Here is a 12,501-nt window from a genome sequence, read left to right on the forward strand (position 1 = left end):
CATCCGGGTGTTCAAAAGGTACAGTATTGTTACTGCCTTTGAAATCTACGTGTGGCGATTGCAATATACTACAGTGACTACCACCATCACAAGTATTACTTGGACATTTGTCACGATTGAGGGAGACAGAGAGCAAGACAGACAGACATACTAAGACAGGGACAGAGAGCAAGACAGACAGACAGACAGAGAGGTGCAGATAACAAGATCATCAGGCTGTTTTTTTTTTGTTTTTGTTTTTTGTTTTTTAAACCCTTAAACCCTGTTCTTGTCACGCAAATATACCTACTTACACAAACAGACACAGACACATCAACACACACACACACACTAACACTAACACTAATACACACACACACTGGCATGCACACGCACACGCACACACACACACACACGTCCACCCCCCCCCACACACACACACACACACGAACATACCCCCCCCAGCCCCTCCCCCCCCACATACACACACAACACACACACACACACACACACACACACACAAGCCCACACATACACACAAACACACATACACACACACACACACACAAGCCCACACATACACACACACACATACACACACAAGCCCACACATACACACACACACACACACACACGCATACACACACACACACAAGCCCACACATACACACACACACACACACACACACACACACACACACACACATATCACTGGTTGATTTCCCTGTCTGACAGTTCCGCCAGTCATCACGGATGACCTGCTTGACCCCAACCCTCGCGTCATCAAAGGTCAGACGGCCACTTTGGATTGTCCGGTCTACGGCATTCCCTTCCCCAATGTCACCTGGTTGAGGGAGGGTCGAGACCTTCCCACCTCTGACCCCAGGGTCAGGGTCACCAACGGGGGCGTGCAGCTGCAGATACTGAACGCCATTGAGGAGGACACGGGGAAGTACTCTTGCTTGGCAGAAAACCCGGCTGGTTCAGACCGCGCCAACTTTGACTTCAAGGTGCTAGGTAGGTGGCCAGGAAATTGGAAAGGGTGTCTTTGGTGAATTTGTAGGAATCTGCAGACTATTGTCTGAAATCAGACTGAAGAAAGATTTTGAAAGTGGGAATGTTTTTTTTTGTGGACACAATACAGCCACTTCAGACTGAAACCACACAAAAAAGAAATCAGTTCTCATCCCTGTAATCACTTCACAGTGACATGATTTTATGTTTGTACCTTTTTGATGTGTAAGGCTTTTGTTTGTGGATCGATAAAAATGACTATTAAGGCAACACTGACCTGAGTGTGTGGCAACAAACCTCTAGAAGTCACCAGAGGAGGTGGTGGAGGTCTGGAGTCGACCGGAGGGAGCGGAGGAAGTGGAGGAGGCGGCGGGTTGGCGTTGTTGAGAGGGCCAGGAGTAGAGGGCTCAGAGTGTCAGCGAATCGATTGCGATCGCGCCTTAATTTTAGCGCGATTGCCCAATCGAGCTACATAATTATGTGACCTGGTTGGAGACATAATTTGACAAAAAACAAGAACACCAGAGAATCGACAGACAGGCAGAAAATACGAAAAAAAATTAGCTGTATGAAGAGCACATGATGGCTGCCGGAAAAAGAGGGCGCTAGCCAGCGGGACAACGGGGAGGTTACCTACTTCTGTGAGGTTCTCGACCGTAGTTGCTTTCGTTTTCTCCGCATAGGCGGATAGTAGTTTGCACAGGACAGGAATGTCAGACCCCTGCCGGAGTCTGCACTAGTTGGGTCACGGTAAGTATGTTATTTAAACGTAATTTTAGATAGAAAATTTCCTTTTTAAAGAATAAAAGAGTGTTCTATGTGTGGTAAATGTTGATTTAAAATCAAACTGAAGATTGCAACTTCATTCAACTTTTTTTTTTTAATCACTATCTTGTTGCCATGACCGATGAACAGACGAAACAGACTGAATCTTCTATTGGAGTACTGGTCCTCAGGTGTGAGGGAAGACCTGTATTTGTATTTTGTATTTGTATTTGTATTACTATTTTTGTCACAACAGATTTCTCTGTGTGAAATTCAGACTGCTCTCCCCAGGAGAGCACGTCGCTACATGACAGTGCCACCCATTTTTTTGTATTTTTTCCTGCGTGCAGTTTTATTTGTTTTTCCTATCAAAGTGGATTTTTCTACAGAGTTTTACCAGGAACAACACTTTTGTTGCCGTACGTTCTTTGACGTCCGCTAAATGCATGCTGCACACAGGACCTCGGTTTATCGTCTCATCTGAATGACTAGCGTCCAAACCACCACTCAAGGTCTATTGGAGGGGGAAAATAAACTATTGACTGCCGGTGTGATTTCGAACCAGTGCGCTCAGATTCTCTCGCTTCGAAGGCGGACGCGTTACCTCAAGGCTAACACTCCACATAAATTCCTGGATGAACACAAACTGTCTTCAAGCATTGCTGGGAAAGGAATCCAGAGGCACAGTCACTTGTTTGTGCTGCCCCTGTTTATTTTGAAGGGCTGTTTGCCTCAACATTTGTTGTGAAGAGCTGTCTCCCTGTCTGCCTCAACATTTGTGTGAAAAGCTGTCTCCCTGTGAAAAGCTGTCTCCCTGTCTCAACATTTGTTGTGAAAAGATGTCTCCCTGTTTGCTTCAACATTTGTGTGAAAAGCTGTCTCCCTGTGAAAAGCTGTCTCCCTGTTTGTCTCAACATTTGTTGTGAAGAGATGTCTCCCTGTTTGCCGCAACATTTGTGTGAAAAGCTGTCTGCCTCAACATTTGTTGTGAAGAGCCGTCTGCCTGTCTACCTCAACATTTGTTGTGAAGAGCTGTCAGCCTGTCTGCCTCAACATTTGTTGTGAAGAGCTGTCTCCCTGTCTGCCTCAACATTTGTTGTGAAGAGCTGTCTACCTGTCTACCTCAACATTTGTTGTGAAGAGCTGTCTCCCTGTCTGCCTCAACATTTGTTGTGGAGAGCTGTCTACCTCAATATTTGTTGTGAAGAGCTGTTTGCCTCAACATTTGTTGTGAAGAGCTGTCTACCTCAATATTTGTTGTGAAGAGCTGTCTACCTGTCTGCCTCAACATTTGTTGTGAAAAGCTGTCTCCCTGTTTGCCTCAACATTTGTTGTGAAGAGCTGTCTACCTCAACATTTGTTGTGAAGAGCTGTCTACCTCAACATTTGTTGTGAAGAGCTGTCTCCCTGTCTGCCTCAACATTTGTTGTGAAGAGCTGTTTGCCTCAAAACTGTTCAGTCCCTTTGCACAGACCAGCCTCCATTAGTCGTACGTAGTCTTTCAGTGCCTCTCCCAAGGTTGGGTGATATGTCACAGCTCCTCAGGTTGGCCTTGAGGGTGTCTTTGTACCCTTTTTTTTCTTTTTTTTTTTTTCATTTTATGACAGTCCTTTTGGGTTTTGTATGTTTTGTTTTGTTTTTTCCCCCAGTGCGGCCAACGATTGATGAATCCAATGTGGTGTACAACCCCAAGACCATCGCTGACCGGTGGGTGGTGCTGGAGTGCCCCGTCTCTGGCATCCCTGTTCCTGAGGTATGGAGACCCTTAACTGAAGCCTGTCAGCTTGTTCTGTTTTGGTTTTTGGTTTTTTTTTTTTTCGTTTCACTTCCTTTTAGTTCAAATTTTTATAAAATCAACAAATACACAACATATGTAGAATATTCTTGTACAAATTGATTTAAAAAAAAAAAAAAGGCACAAAAATATGACTACTCGTATATTTTTGTATAATTATTCACGGAAAAAGAAAGACACTTAAAAAGAAAGAACAGCATCAACAACAGATTCATTGCAGGAGAAAAACAAAGAGGCTGATAGCAAGAACATTAATTTCTACAATCTAGAAATGTCAGCTATCCAGCTGGTTGGTTATTTGGGAAAATATTAGGAAAGTTACCTTTTTTTTCTCATGTTGTGAAGAGTTATGTGTGTCAGCATTGTGACTCTTCATGTGCATTTCATAGTGACTCTTGATGCGTATTTCAGTCTCCTTTCCCTGTGTGTAGTTCTGATTGCATTATGACTCTAGATGTGTATTTCAGTCTCCTTTACCAGTGTGTAGTTCTGATTGCATTGTGACTCTTGATGTGCATTTCATAGTGACTCTTGATGTGTATTTCAGTCTCCTTTCCCTGTGTGTAGTTCTGATTGCAGTATGACTCTAGATGTGTATTTCATAGTGACTCTTGATGTGTATTTCAGTCTCCTTTCCAGGGGTGTGCATGCTGGGTATGTTCTTGTTTCCATAAACCACTGAACGTTGACATGGATTACAGGATCTTTAAAGTGCGTATTTGATCTTCTGCCTGCGTATATACTCAAAAGGGGTTTAGGCACAAGCAGGTCTGCACACATGTTGACTTGGGAGATCAATAAAAAATCTCCTCCCTTTACGCACCAGGTGCCGTTACAGAGATTCAAACTCGGGGCCCTCAGATTGAAAGTCCAACCCTTCAACCACTCCGCTTTTGCGCTCGCCATGATTTAATTTGATGTGATGGCTGTGGTGTGACAGGTGGTTGGTGAGGCTATAAGCACCATGATGTGATGTGATGGCTGTGCTGTGACAGGTGGAGTGGTGAGGCTGTAAGCACCATGATGTGATGTGATGTGATGTGATGTGACAGGTGGAGTGGTGAGGCTGTAAGCACCATGATGTGATGTGATGTGATGGCTGTGTTGTGACAGGTGGAGTGGTGAGGCTGTAAGCACCATGATGTGATGTGATGTGATGTGATGTGATGGCTGTGCTGTGACAGGTGGGGTGGTGAGGCTGTAAGCACCATGATGTGATGTGATGGCTGTGCTGTGACAGGTGGGGTGGTGAGGCTGTAAGCACCATGATGTGATGTGATGGCTGTGTTGTGACAGGTGGTTGGTGAGGCTGTAAGCACCATGATGTGATGTGACAGGTGGAGTGGTGAGGCTGTAAGCACCATGATGTGATGTGATGGCTGTGCTGTGACAGGTGGAGTGGTGAGGCTGTAAGCACCATGATGTGATGTGATGTGATGGCTGTGTTGTGACAGGTGGTTGGTGAGGCTGTAAGCACCATGATGTGATGTGATGGCTGTGTTGTGACAGGTGGTTGGTGAGGCTGTAAGCACCATGATGTGATGTGATGTGATGTGATGGCTGTGCTGTGACAGGTGGAGTGGTGAGGCTGTAAGCACCATGATGTGATGTGATGGCTGTGGTGTGACAGGTGGAGTGGTGAGGCTGTAAGCACCATGATGTGATGTGATGGCTGTGGTGTGACAGGTGGAGTGGTGAGGCTGTAAGCACCATGATGTGATGTGATGGCTGTGCTGTGACAGGTGGAGTGGTGAGGCTGTAAGCACCATGATGTGATGTGATGGCTGTGCTGTGACAGGTGGAGTGGTGAGGCTGTAAGCACCATGATGTGATGTGATGGCTGTGCTGTGACAGGTGGAGTGGCTGCTGAACGGGGAGCCCCTGGTTCAGACGGAGCGCCTCAAGCTGATCAACAACAACCGGCAGCTGGAGATCGACAGCGCCAGAACCTCGGACACCGGCCTCTACACCTGCATTGCCACCAACGAGGCAGGACAGCTGGAGCGCAACTTTGACCTGGAAGTGCAAGGTGATTGGTCGATTCTGTTTGTTTGTGAGAGAGGATCATGCTTTGTTTTTGTATCCTCATCTGTGATTTGTTGACTGCACATGTCTGTATGTCTGGATTATTGATTATTGACTTTCTGCTGGCTCCCCCCCACCCCCCACCCCCACCCCCTTGAGGCCTAAGTGTGTTGAAATACACCACTGGTCAGACGTCTGCCTAGCAGATGTGGTATAGCGTATATGGATTTGTCTGAACGCAGTGTCGCCTCCTTGAGTAACTAAACTGAACTGCTGGCAACCTATCCACACATGATCTGAGAGTATCAGTTTCAGTTTCAGTTTCTCAAAGATGTGTCATGGAGTTCTTCTTCTTCTTCTTCTGCGTTCGTGGGCTGCAACTCCCACATTCACTCGTATGCACACGAGTGGGCTTTTACGTGTATGACCGTTTTTACCCCGCCATGTAGGCAGTCATACCGGAGATTAGAAAAGAGAGATAAACCACTCGCGGCAGGCCCCTTCTTACTGTCTATAACAGTGCTGAAGCCGTTTTGAGGCACACACGCAGTGCGGAAGGGTGGCGGTAAATCACCTTCTCCTTCCCCACCCCAAGGAAACTGGTCGGTTCGACGGTTCAGCTGCAGTAAAGCGAAAGTTAAGTTACGCCTGGAATTTCGCACGTGTAGTAAGATTCGCTGTATACAATGAAAACCGATTCATTTTTGCTTTGGTTTTTAGCACGTTTGCATCTGATTGAATGTAGATAATATAAAAAGAAAATAAAGCAGCTGCCCCCACCACCAACTCCCCCCCCCCCACCCCCCCCAGCGCAATGTTGCACATGAGAGAGACAGTTATAAATTATTGAACTGTGTTTTCGTAACGCTACTTTTTCTTCACACTTTCTGGTTTACATCACCATTTCTTCAACAACAAAAAAATATATATATATCAAAACATAAAACACATATTCAGCTCCGTCTCTCTTCTAACATCTGTCTATACATACATACATGAATACATACATACATAATTTCATATAGATCTATCAGTATGTAAATCTAAATCTATCTATATGTACATAATCATATACATAATTCATATATATACGAACGCTTCATGTTGCCCGAGCAGACCGTTGTATTGTGCTCTATCTCTCTCTCTAAGTCTCTGTCTCTGTCTCTCTCTCTCTCGGGAGTTTTACATGGCTGTTAAAAGCATCTACGATTCTGTACTTGTATGTGTTCGTGACAAAGGTATTTATTCAGACTTTTTTCAGTGTCCAAGAGGGGTTAAACAAGGTTGTATGCCAAGCACACAGCTGTTTTCCTTTTTCATCGGTGAATTGGCAGTGGAGTTATCAAAGAAGGGGAGACATGGAATACAAATGATACCTGGCGCAACAGATTTGCTCTTAATGCTATTTGCTGATGATGTTGTTCTCTTGTCTGACACACCCACAGGGTTACAAAATCAATTAAATGCCCTTAAGCAAGAAACAGACAGACTACAACAAACAGTGAATCTCGTTAAGACCAATATTATAGTTTTCCGCAATGGAGGTCATCTTTCGACTCGTGAAAAATGGTGCTGTGGTGATAGGGAAATAAAAGTAACCAATACATATAAATATTTAGGAATGTTATTCACAACAAAATTGAGTTTGACATCTGCGTGGGATGAAGCAAACAGAAAAGGGAAAAAAGGTGTAATCCAAATTATAAAATCACTCAGGAGACTGCGTTCGACTGACGCTTTCCTTACGTTTGGGCGGGGCAAAGGCAGCTCATGAATAATGAATGCGTGCCGCGGCGCAGGCTGCCTGGCTTCAGCAATTTCTGCAAGTGGTTTATCTCTCTTTTCTAATCTCCGGTCATACTCTGTTTTCGGGGGTGTGCATGCTGGGTATGTTCTTGTTTCCATAACCCACCGAACGCTGACATGGATTACAGGATCTTTAATGTGCGTATTCGATCTTCTGCTTGCATATACACACGAAGGGGGTTCAGGCACTAGCAGGTCTGCACATATGTTGACCTGGGAGATTGTAAAAATCTCCACCCTTTACCCACCAGGCGCCATCACCGTGATTCGAACCCGGGACCCTCAGATTGACAGTCCAACGCTTTAACCACTCGGCTATCTGCGCCCGTCTGTCACAGAGTTCTAACAAACCCCACATACACGCTACACCACATCTACTGGGCAGATGTCTGATCAACATCATAACCCAACGCACTTAGGCCTTGAGTGCATGTCATATATATTTGTGTACCTGTCAGAGGGGATCTCTTCCACAGAATTGTGCCAGAGGACTACCCTTTTGTTGTCATAGGCTCTATATCAGTGCACCAAATGCATCCTGCACACTGGACTTCAGTTTATTGTCTCATCCGAGTTATTTATATTTGTATTTCTTTTTATCACAACAGATTTCTCTGTGTGAAATTCGAGCTGCTCTCCCAAGGGAGAGCGCGTCGCTACACTACAGCGCCACCCAGTTTTTTGTATTTTTTCCTGCGTGCAGTTTTATTTGGTTTTCCTATCGAAGTGGATTTTCCTACAGAATTTTGCCAGGAACAACCGTTTTGTTGCCGTGGGTTCTTTTACGTGAGCTAAGTGCATGCTGCACACGGGACCTTGGTTTATCATCTCATCCGAATGACTAGCGTCCAGACCACCACTAAAGGTCTAGTGGAGGGGGAGAAAATATCGGCGGCTGAGCCGTGATTCGAACCAGCGTGCTCAGATTCTCTCGCTTCCTAGGCGGACGCGTTACCTCTAGGCCATCACTCCACATGTGATGTGCAGTATGATTTTCCAGTCAAAGTGAGGAGAAATGGCTAAACTGGATTTCAAACCCAGACCCTTGTGGACACTATTTTAGGCAGATAAGTATGTTAACCATTCTGCCAATGACCTCAGTTTCGATACCCCTCCACTTCTTTGCTTGGGGTGAGTCCTGTCAGTGTCCTCAGTGTCAGCAGATTCATGGGGGGGGGGGGGGGGGGGGTGCAGGGAAATTTGTGGTGTGTGTGTGTGTGTGTGTTGGAGCTCATGTACGTTTATATGTATTTGACTGTGCTTTCATATCTATGAAACTGCGTTTTTGGGGCATATCTGTTATGCATGTGTGGGTGTATGTGTGAATGTGTGTCTTCATGTTTTATATTTATTTGCTTATTTATCATCATTGTTGTCTTATTTATTTAATTATTTATTTATTATTATTATTATTTTATCATTATTTTCATTACTACTATCTTTTTTTTTTTCATCTTAATTATTATTTATTTATTTATGTATGTACGCTTATATATATATATATATATATATATATATATTTTTTTTTTTTCCAAGGCCTGACTAAGCGCGTTGGGGTATGCTGCTGGTCAGGCATCTGCTTGGCAGATGTGGTGTAGCGTATATGGATTTGTCCGAACGCAGTGACGCCTCCTTGAGCTACTGATACTGATACTGATCATGGGGGGGCTGTTGTTTGAGGGACGTGGTGGCTGTCTCCATTCTGGGAGGGACGCTCACTCAGTCTAGCTCCGCAACTAAGCCATTATTGTCGTTAGTAGGGGGCTTAGTAGGTGGTGTCCTAAGTATGTTAAATCAGAACAGGCACTACTGAACACCACCAAAGTGACTTAGCAGCAGTGCAGGGTCTCCTCTGGTGTGTGGCCTCCTGACGACCTAACATCGATGGTTCCCTGCGGACTGCCGATGCTGGAACTGTGACGGACGAACCTGGGTGTGGCCATATATGGGGGAATCTGAATGAGTGGTGTGGGAGTAATGCCACTGAAACGGTGCAGATGATGGGGCAGCAAAACAAAAAACAAAAAAACAAAAACAAAAAAAACATTCTGCCACCTTTCTTCTATGGTCTGAGATCAGTGGTCAGTTGGTAGTTGTACGAAGTGTGACTGTAGAGATCTTGGGGACAGTTTCCGTTACCTTTTTCACTGTCCAGCTTTTAGAGAAGCAAGAAAAAGATATTTGCCAAAACTTTTACTAGAAAAAAAAGTTTTAAGATTTCTAATCGTTATTCGTAAGTAGAAACAAAATTGTTGACCCAGTTGATCATGTAATAATAATGCTTTATGTACTTAATGATGACAGTACTTTCTGTCTGATTTACCTCAACATTGTGCACCTCTCTGAGTCGACTTGTTTACAAATTCTTCTTGTGAAGTTCTATTGTTTGTGTTTAGAATAAATTACCATTTGCTTTTGGCATGTATGCAGTAAACAGTGCTGAATCTTTATATGTTGCTAATGCATATTTTTTGTTACCATCTAAATGTAACTCTTAACCAATTCGTTGGCATGGCTATTGTAAATATGACTGTGAGCACAGTGCCGAATGCGTGTCCTTCTTCTTCTGCGTTCACTCGTATGCACACGAGTGGGCGTTTACGTGTATGACTGTTTTTACCCCGCCATGTAGGCAGCCATACTCCGTTTTCGGGGGTGTGCATGCTGGGTATGTTCTTGTTTCCATAACCCACTGAACGCTGACATGGATTACACAATCTTTAACGTGCGTATTTGATCTTCTGCTTGCATATACACACGAAGGGGGTTCAGGCACTAGCAGGTCTGCACATATGTTGACCTGGGAGATGGTAAAAATCTCCACCCTTTACCCACCAGGCGCCGTCACCGTGATTCGAACCCGGGACCCTCAGATTGACAGTCCAACGCTTTAACCACTCGGCTATTGCGCCTGTCGAATGCGTGTCCTATTTTATATGTTTCAGGAACACGTAACATTTTCACATACCCCCCACAGGGTACAGGATACAGAATACTTTATTATCTCCAAAGAGAAATCCCTTTGTGGTGTAAAACACATAAACAATACACAAGAATCACAATCATTCAGTGTATTGTATGAAAGGCATAAAATGCTTAAATCTTGACTTCACTGATTTAAACAAGACAAGGGGGGACCCATTCAACATTGTTAGATTCCCATCTGTGCGAGAGGTAGAAATTTTTTAATGTCAAAAAGTGTATAGCGGTACTGAGTAGGCAATGCTTTCACTGTTCCATTCCTCATATGCAGCACAAAGTTGGGAGTGATGGCTGAAGTAAACCACAAATACACTCATCGCTGTTGTACACATGCAATTATAGACTTCGAGTTTCCTGTAGTAATTCAGAATAGACGATAAACTGAGGTCCTGTGTACGCCATGCACTTAGCGCATGTAAAAGAACCCGCAGCAACAAGAGAGTTGTCCCTGGCAAAGTTATGTAGAGAATCCACTTCAGTAGAAAAAAGAAATAAAACTCCAGGCAGAAAAAAATACCCCCCAAATTGGTGACGCTCTCATTGTAGTGACGCACTCTCTCTGGGGAGAGAGCAGCCCCAGACGGTGCAGGACAGCCATCACAGTCACAAACATGCAATAGTCGTAGACTTCAGGGCTTCCTGATAACCTCCGTCATTCTGATTCCCTCGCATCTTTTAAATCTCGTTTCAAAACTCACCTTTTCCCTCAGCAATAAGTTCAATTGTGGCAGGTCCACTTCCTTTGTGTTCGCTGTGCTTAACTATGTGTGTATACATATGTATATGTACATAACTACATGCATGTATATGAATGTTATTGTGTGTGCGTGTGTTTATGTAAGTTTGTGCCTGCCTATGTGTGCGTATGTGTTAGGGTAGCTGTTAGATACACATATATGTTAAAATGTATGTGTGTGTGCGTGTGTATGTGTGTGTGCGTATGTGCACGTGTGTGTGTGTGTGTGTAGTGTCACATTTTGGTGTGTGTATGTAACATAGATAAAATGTTTTATGTTAACAAAAGCGTTTTTGTAAAGCACCTAGAGCAGATTTCTGGATAGTGTGCTATATAAGTATCCATTATTATTATTATTATTATTATTCCTGAAATAAACACGTCTTTGTCATGTCATGATGTTTCAGTGCCACCGGTGATTGATCGAGAGGCGGTGCAGGACCAGCTGACAGTGGTGCAGAACAACTCCATCTCCATCGGCTGTCCCGTGTCTGGCGTGCCCACCCCCTCCATCATCTGGTTCAAGGATGAGGTGTGTGTGTGTGTGGTGGGGAGAGGGTGTGGGGGTAGGCTACCTCCACCTCCACCATTATCTTGTTCAAGGATGAGGTGTGTGTGTGTGGTGGGGAGAGGGTGTGGGGGTAGGCTACCTCCACCTCCACCATTATCTTGTTCAAGGATGAGGTGTGTGTGTGTGCGGGGGGTGGGGTGGAGGAGGGGGGTTAGGGGATGGGGTGGAGGGGGGGGGCTACCTCCGCCTCCACCATTATCTTGTTCAAGGATGAGGTGGGTTGTTGGGGCAGTCTGTGTCGGTGTGTGTGTGTGTGCATGTGCGTGTGTGTGTGTGTTCTTTTCTTCTTTTTTTGGGTGGGGCCAGTATCTTATATTTTCCCACATCTTTCCATTTCTTCTACCTCAGTTTCATATTTACCTTTCATGCACCACTTTCACCTACACGCACCATAACTATATTTTTTCCCCCTATCGTCTGGCACTGCAGCAATTGCCCCCAGTGTGTCTTGAGGTGTGCGTTATTAATTAAGAGTGTTCAATGACCCCGCTAGAACAATGATAAATCCCGGGCGTATCTGACTCCTTCCTTGACCGCTGTCTGTTAATGGCTGGCTGCCAGGCTCCCTTGCTGGACTGGCCGTACCGCGACCTGCGGGTGGTGGACAACGACCGGACCCTGGAGGTTCTGAATGCCCAGCAGGAGGACGCGGGGACCTACTCCTGTCTGGCCACCAACCCTGCCGGCCAGGACGAGGTGGACTTCTCTCTGCAGGTCTTTGGTCAGTGTGGTGGCACTTTTTTTTTTTTTTTTATTCTTGTTTTTGGCTAGTTTCTTTCTTTCTTTTTTTTTTTTTTTTTTGCTTATAGTTGATTTCATCAAGTTTTT

At 44.7% G+C, this 12,501-nt stretch overlaps 1 protein-coding gene across 2 annotated transcripts in view; it reads left to right on the forward strand.

The window, feature by feature from the left end:
* LOC143289929 (hemicentin-1-like) overlaps positions 1 to 12,501 on the forward strand; it is a 226,991-nt gene that overhangs the window by 128,342 nt on the left and 86,148 nt on the right. For both annotated transcript variants that reach the window (XM_076599184.1, XM_076599186.1), the window contains exons 30-34: positions 715 to 996; positions 3,408 to 3,511; positions 5,408 to 5,582; positions 11,510 to 11,634; positions 12,235 to 12,394. In XM_076599184.1, the coding sequence (XP_076455299.1) occupies positions 715 to 996; positions 3,408 to 3,511; positions 5,408 to 5,582; positions 11,510 to 11,634; positions 12,235 to 12,394 (846 nt within the window). The remainder of the gene's footprint in view (positions 1 to 714; positions 997 to 3,407; positions 3,512 to 5,407; positions 5,583 to 11,509; positions 11,635 to 12,234; positions 12,395 to 12,501) is intronic.

Source organism: Babylonia areolata, chromosome 14 (genome assembly GCF_041734735.1).
Source record: "Babylonia areolata isolate BAREFJ2019XMU chromosome 14, ASM4173473v1, whole genome shotgun sequence".
NCBI classification, from domain to species: Eukaryota; Metazoa; Mollusca; class Gastropoda; order Neogastropoda; family Buccinidae; genus Babylonia; species Babylonia areolata.